The sequence below is a fragment of the Oryzias melastigma genome, linkage group LG17, assembly GCF_002922805.2.
Source record: "Oryzias melastigma strain HK-1 linkage group LG17, ASM292280v2, whole genome shotgun sequence".
NCBI classification, from domain to species: Eukaryota; Metazoa; Chordata; class Actinopteri; order Beloniformes; family Adrianichthyidae; genus Oryzias; species Oryzias melastigma.
Window position 1 is genome coordinate 30,884,372 of NC_050528.1, and position 7,747 is coordinate 30,892,118.

The 7,747-nt window shown below is 40.8% G+C and overlaps 2 protein-coding genes across 4 annotated transcripts in view; both read right to left on the reverse strand.

Annotated features, from left to right (window-relative positions):
• kirrel1b (kirre like nephrin family adhesion molecule 1b) overlaps positions 1-2,118 on the reverse strand; it is a 128,856-nt gene extending 126,738 nt beyond the window's left edge. For both annotated transcript variants that reach the window (XM_024279413.2, XM_024279406.2), the window contains exon 1: positions 1,629-2,118. In XM_024279413.2, the coding sequence (XP_024135181.1) occupies positions 1,629-1,674 (46 nt within the window). In that variant the 5' untranslated portion in view covers positions 1,675-2,118. The remainder of the gene's footprint in view (positions 1-1,628) is intronic.
• Positions 2,119-6,214: 4,096 nt separating this feature from the next.
• The window catches only part of cadm3 (cell adhesion molecule 3), a gene marked incomplete in the record, with an annotated part of 145,876 nt that continues 144,343 nt past the window's right edge, over positions 6,215-7,747 (reverse strand). For both annotated transcript variants that reach the window (XM_036216373.1, XM_024279394.2), the window contains 1 exon segment: positions 6,215-7,747.

Here is a 7,747-nt window from a genome sequence, read left to right on the forward strand (position 1 = left end):
TTACTACGACAGAGGTCGATAGCTCAATACGGCAGAGCTTGTTAGCTCAATATGACGGAGCATGCTAGCTCAATACGGTGGAGCTCACAAGCTCGCTACAGCAGAGTTCGCTAGCTCGATACAGATGAGCTGGCTAGCTTGATATAGCAGAGCTCACAAGCTCACTGTAGAGGAGCTTTCTATCATGCTACAGAGGAGCTCACAAGCTCGCTACAGCTGAGTTTGATAGTTTGCTGCAATGGAGCTTGATTGCTTGGTACGGAAGAGCTCACTTGCTAGCATGCTATTCTGTCCACCGGGCAGCTTGCTAATGTAACAAGCTAACCCATTGAATCCCCACTTAAGTCAATGTGGGCGTACACTGGTGGGTTCACCACAGAAACTATGGACAAACCCATTCAGGACCCACATTTTCTCCAAACTTTTAAACCATACGGAGCCCACTTGGCCTTACTGGCTGGGTTGTGAGTTGTTTAGTTTATGTCTGCCTTTTTGCTCTGAATACCATTCTAGAACTGTTGGATTCCAGCCTTGCATCTTTATATACCACCTCATCAGACTAAAAAGCCCAAAGTCTGATTGTTTTGCTTCCTCTCGCCTCTCCTGTCTGAGAAGATCATCGTCTGTGGTTCATCACACCGGCAGCCTGCGGCACCAGTGGGACCCAGGTGCTAAGGCAGGTATGCGCACGCGCTCACATGCACGCAAGCACGCAGCCTCAATTAATCACCTGTGTCTTGAGCATCCTCAAACACAGACACCCACTCTGGCTGAGCCCGGAGAGGGCGATCTATCAAGGTGATCGATAAACAGGGACATTAATATTAGTAATGGCTCTCGTCTCCACTCCAGTGAATATGTCTCCTTCTTTAAGGTAAAATATTATTATTGTTTTTTTTTTGGCCACGCGCACGCGCACTGAAGACTCTACCTGTCCTGCATGCTAAGATTCACACACACTTTCTCTCTCTAGGGACACTTGCGCTTCTTCTGCACTTTCACACACACACACAAAAGGGAAAAAAAGCGCGCACGTGTCTGGCGCGTGCGCGCCCACATCATGCGTGATGAAAATTGATCCGATGTGTGTGAGTCATGTTAAAAGCCCAGCGACCGGACTGCGCGCCGGATCCTCGCATCATCAATCATCCCCCAGGCTGGCAGGTTATGCGCAAAGATTGGGCTTTTTTTCCTTTTTTGCGCGCGCGCGTTTGCACACACTGCGTTCAAATCAAGCGCATCTATCCACTCATGCGTTGCAAAGGTCACGTCAAAGCAATGTCGTGTGCAGATGCTCCACATCTCTGCGGAGGAAGTGTTGGAGGGCTGCGCGTCTGCGCCTTTGGAGGAGAACCCAAACGGCGCGCGGACGCGCACCGTTTGGGTTCTCCTTCTACGGCGCAGACACCCCAAATACACTCTTTCTTAATTGAAGTAATTAAAATACCCAAGGACGAACAGATTCATGTACATTTTTACGCACACATAGAAGCACGCGCGCTTACTTCTGCGCTCCAGAAGTGGCACAAAGCGCACAAAGAGAAAACAGTCCTGACAAAAGACCCAAACTTTCTTTCCCTTTCCTCCATCCCTGGCGCTCACAACACACCACTGCTCATTTTACTCACCTTGGTTCAAAGTGATCAGCAAAGTTAGGATCCACAGGGCTGGCATGGTTCAGCCACGCGCTCCGTTCCCCCCAAAAGACACCATCAATTCCTCCTTCCGACCGGCTGGATGTGGCTGGAATCCTCTCTGAGTCATGGGAGTGAAGAAAGACAAACCTACAGGAAAAAACATCCCATGTCTCCCAATATTCTCTTCTTTTCTTTTCTCCTTTTTTTTACAACTATTTCAAATTTTACGCGCGTAAAAATGACTTTTGGTCACATCTGTCAGCCTGACTTCCCCTTTTCCACTCTGCGCTGAATATTCCCCATAAAACGGAGTAGAATTCCTCCTGCTCTTTCTCTCTCTGCCCCCCTCCCTCCCCTCAGACAACCACTAACACACACACACCCCCTCCCTCATGCACTACAGCTCCAAATCCCTGTTTTAGACTCCGCAGAGGGGAGGGGGGGCGGCACAGCGGCCGCAGCCAGAACTGCGCTTCAGACGACGAGAAGGGAGAGATTTCATTTCCATCCATCCCGCAGCACTTCAGATATTACTGAGATGTTCTGTTGCAGGCGGAGGGATTTACAGCTTTAGGGATGCGTTGTTTCCCCTAAATATTCCTTAAAAACACAAGACATTTGACACTTATTACAACTAACAAGGTCAAACAGAATAGCAGCTTAGACATTGACTTCAGTTGAAAAAATCAGATTTTTATCATCCAGAAGCAAAACTTTAATTCTCTTATAATAGTATAGGGCTTATATAAGAACTGTCTTTTAATAATAAAGAAAAGTTACTTTCATTTTAATTGTTTAAAGGCCTACTCCAATGAAAAAAGTGTTCTTAACAAGTTTTTGTAGCATTTTTCTAATGATGGAGGACCTCTATAATGAAAGTTTAGCTTAAAGCTGCATTTCTGGTTATTTCTTTATTCAACTTTCTGTGAATTAGGAGCAAAAAATAACCTTATTTGCAACGTTGAAGCGTTGACTGTACATGAGAATTGGACTAAGTGACTCCTCCCCCTTCACGTTTCAAACAGGAAGTAACCGCTGGTTCCAAGTAGCCAAAATCCCAAAGACTTCTATAGATAAATAAACAACTATAAAGCATCTCAGTCATTCTATTTGTCAGAATAACCATTCTTACTCTGGTGTCTTTTTTAACATGTTCTTGATAACCCTCATTTTTTTAAAGGATAACCAAACGGGGAAGTTGGAGGCTGACTCCACCCACGGCCGAAATGTGAAAATCCAGTCAGACGGGCGGGGTTGAGGGACAGAACTTTTGTCATCACTGGTGCTGCAGATCATGATGTGGGTCTTAAATGTTTTGGCCAATCACAAAATTCAACTGTAATACCCCAATTCAACCTGTAGGGGGCAGCACACAAAGTTTTTGACTATTACTTCTAGAATTAAACAAGTTTATTTTGTTTTTTCAGAAATGTGGCATTGACCAACAGACGGCACTTTTAAAGCCTCATTTACAGAGGTGAACAGACAAGAAAAGTTGATTCAGTGTTTGGTTACCCTTTAATGGTATTTTTGCTGTAGCACAGGTTATTCAAGACATAAACGGACCAATCAGCTGCTTTAGCTGCCAATCAGTCGGCTTTTGTTGAATGTTTGAATCATTTGATTGACAGATTCTCCTGTGTAAGGGGTGTGGCCTTCTAACACAATATTGTTTGGAGAAATTGGTTGCCATAGGAATGTGGACTAAGACCGGCATGGACCAATCACATCTGGTTCAAACGTGGCGATGTTCTTATTGAGTAAAAATGGTGATTGAATTGACGTCATTTGATTGGAAATGGAAGTGTTTTCACGTTCACACGCGATTTGTGCAACAAATTTCTGCAGCTCGCCCCTTATTCGCTGCTCGCCGCCTGTCTGAGCTTGACGCAATAGCGGCATGTGGGAGGAGCTAGCAGTTAATGTTTTCAGCTCGATCGCTACATGGAGTGTTGTCTATGGATATGTCATATTTGTGGAACTTTTTATTATTATCACAAGAAAATAAGAAAAATGTCTGAAAGTTCAGGAAGCCCGAGCTCTGCAGAAACTATGTCCTAGAAAATGACAGATTTTTTTATTTCTATTCTATAAATTACACTTAAAGACCACGTGGAACACTTTTACAATGGAATAAAAGATGATCGGAGGTGACGTAAAAGCAACTTAGCATTTCTTTCAGTCCAGTAACCAACATTTGGAGATGTATTTTAGCAAATAAGTATTTTTTATGATGCAGCTTCACTGTGACATAATCAGACAATTAGTTTCTATTTATTTATTTCCTCACAATCTTCAGAAACATCCTCCCTCGTCTTGTTCCTGCGCCGCCTGAAGAAGACGGGTAAATGTTAATGAAGTGCGGTCGTTTTCTTGTGCCGGATCCTCCCACACGCCCTCCTCGCTATTATGATGCTACTCCTCGCCAGCTCAATCATCCCCTCACCTTGACCCTCCCTCTGACCCCAGCTCCTAATGAGGCTCCTCTTCATGATGAGGATGGCCATGGTGAGGTCGCAGCAGCTGAACATGAGTCCCAGATGTTTGGAGGAATTTGACACTAAATCAAAGATTTTTTTATCCAAATGGTTTGAATGAAGAGATAATCTGTGGATTAGATTAGATATGGTGATGGATCATCAGCAGGGCCTTGTTTTGTTTCAGTAAGACTTTTTAAACCTTACTATCCTCATTTTTACCATACAAATTACAATTTATAGATTTTTCTTAGTGTATTTTTCATTTTAAGGTGCAACACATCATTAGACAGATGTGGATTTGATACAATTATTTATTTATTAGCTTCATTTTAAAAGAAACTTTTTCACAAGAGAACGAAAAATACTTTGTATTTTCACTTTCTTTCAAACTCAAAGGAGCAAATGTTTGTTTTATTGAAAAATAGATCATTTGAGCAGTAAAAAGGTTTTACTGCATTATAATTTCAAAGTGAAGAGCTTGGGAAAGGAAAGGGACGCCTCTGATGAGCCTGCTGCTCCATCCTGAAGCTCATGATTCCATCTGACCACTGTCAACAAATCTGACAGAACCTCTTGGGACATTTTTGGAAGCTTCTTTTGTTTGAAGCCGCTGCACATTTCTCTGATATCGTTGGAACAAACACGGACATATTCGTAAAATCAAACAATCTTCCTTTGCTTTCTTCTCTGACTCTTCTTCTTTATTTAGTTTGTGAGAATAAAAATGATGCAACTTGAGAGAGAAGTGCAAGAAAGTCAATTCCAACTGACTTAAGACAAAAAATATATATTTTGGGAGACACTGGATGTGTGTTAAATTAGCCTTTAACGGCTCTTAAACAAAAAGAAAAACATTAATGCTAAAACATTGACAATATAAACTCAGAATTCTATGATTTCTCTCCAACATACAGAGATTTCTTAAGACTTTTGTAATTTTTCTTTTTTGTAAGGCAAAATAATAAAATGAGTTGTAACATATTACAAGATTTTGCATATAATAAGTTGAATCGTGTTTTTCTTTAAATGTAGAATCTTTTCTTGGTGTATTTATTTCTCCTAATGACCTGCAGTGCGGCTTCTTTCTGTCTTCACAGGATTTCTTGAAACAGCTTTAGTTTAGTTGCATCATTTATCGTTTTATATTCTCAGCAGCAACATGATTTCATCAGGTCTGCAAATACAGCAACATTCTGCAGCACGCATGGTTACAAAATAAAGCATGAACACTCCGCTGTCTTCAAGGAAACGTCTATGATTTACAGGTGAAAGGATCGATTTGTTGTTGCTGATCATGTGTTCTTGTTTGTTTGTTATTATTGTCATAAAAGGACCATTAATAACTGCTGAAACTCCCAGAGAAATGGCAGGTTCAGATGTTAGTTAATCCTAATGGTGGCAGTTTTCACAAAGAACCAGATGAGAAAAAAAATAAGAGAAACAAAGTCGGTGGTTTCTCACATAAAAAATGATGGAAAAACTGTTGTTTTTTTTTAAATATCATCAATTTAACACTAACATTAAAGTAACAAGTTATACATTTGTTTTTAAAAAAGGTTAAAAAATGGAACATATAGTTTTGATGTATGTGAATGCACTGCCCTCTGGTGGACATTTGTTGTAACTGCTTTAAAAGTTGAACTTTTTATATTATTGTATTACTAAAATCTGCTAAAAAAATAAAAGTAAATGTCATACATTTGTTTAAAAAAAAATGTAAAAAAAAATCAGAATATAGCTTTGATTTATGTGGGTGCACTGCCCTCTGGTGGACATCTGTTGTAACAGCTTTAAAATTTGAAACTTTCATTTATCCTGAAAATGCCCGAGTACTAACCAGAAAACATAATTTAAAGAGAATATTCAATATATGTAATTTCAAAAAAAGCACATTAATTAATTTATTCTTAAATAAAATGTATTTGTGTATTTTCTTCTTACCAAAACACTAATTTATCACTACGAAATGTGTCATCCTGCTGATGTAATCCTTTTATCCATCAGGCAATGTCAGGTTTTTCAGAGAATATACAGTGTTTGTGAAGGAATTTAGAGTATTAGACAACTGTCAACAAGAAACAACAAACAGGAAACAGATGAAAATAACTCAAATGAATATTTATTGAAGTCAACAATTGAACTGATCGTCTAAAAAAATTCCAAAAGAGAAAGTAAAGCAGGAACAAATGCTTTGTGAATAAAACAGCCAACAGAAGCAAAACCCGCCACAGCTCGTGTGGGCGGGTCTCACATGACATCATCCGTCATTTTACAAATTAACACACACATGACAGCACTATTCCCGCGGGATATGGATATTTACTAGAAAGGAAGACTTTTCATTCAAAAAGAAGAAAAAAAGAGACATTTTATTAGTCATGGAATAAGAAACATTTATGTGTATGCAACACACATAAAGAGTGTCTCCAGAGTCTGTTTAGGTCACACTCGTACACAAACACACATTCGCACACATATGTACAAATATTCACAGACGCCACAGATGCCTGCTGTGCATATCCAAATATGTGTGTGGATGTGTTTGTATCCCACGTGTGTACCAAAGTGTGTGCGGATGCATGTCAGCGTTCCTGTAGAGGCTATTTACACCAAAGGATTCTAAAACGCTCGATGAGACCATGAAATATGCAAAACTAAAATTCTAACATTCAAATGTTGGACAATCTAACTTTAAGGAAATGAGACGTTTGAAACATGAAAGCAACACACATGATTTCAAAAATAGATTGGCTCTACAAAAAGCAAAGATATGAGTGCTTTAGAGTGGAGGGAGGAGAAGCAAAAGCTGCTCTTTGCTGCCACCTGCTGACAGAAGGCTGCCACTGCAATGCTTGGTGAAGCTCAGATGTGTCCCAGCTCAACCACCAACCAGTGTGGCTTTCATGTATGCAGTAGCAGAGGGACAATACAAAAAATAAATAAATCAAAGGAGTCCATTTTGTTTTTTGGGGAGGACTGAGCTTCCGAGGAGGTGCTGCTGGATTAAAGTGGGGCACGGCTAATGTTTGCAGATCAGAGGACGGCTGGGAGGTCTGCTGGGCAGACCGCCGCTCATGTCTCAGGGGAAGAGCTTCTTATCTCCAGAAATATCTACAGTACAGTTTCAAACCCTTCTCATGCAAGCTACATGCTAGCACACCAAAGAAGACAAAAGGACAGGACGAGAAATCACAGGCAACTACAGGTCCATCAGCTTTTATTAGACAACACTTTTCGTTGAGGATGAGGCAGGTACTCCACTCCGTTCACAGAGAAGTCCGACTGAGAGGCTAAATACAGTTCATGGCTAATGCCTTTGAAGTGTGAGACAACGGCTGTTCTCTGGTCTGCAGACATCACACGGAGAAACGCTGAAGGGTGACATAAACAGTGCTGTGATTTCTAGTTCTCTAAAAATGTCCAATAAAGATCATAAAGTCTGACCGCCTCTGCATCCTGTTGAGGAAGGAGCCTCTCCTAACAGTGCATGAGGTTTTTTCATGCATGTCCACCTCGCATGGACCTGCTGGAGCATCAAGAAAGTACAAACTCCACCAGGAAAGGCCTCAGCTTTGACCTTGCAGTGATGGGACGTTTTAGAAAAACACCCTGATTGATAGAACTTCAACA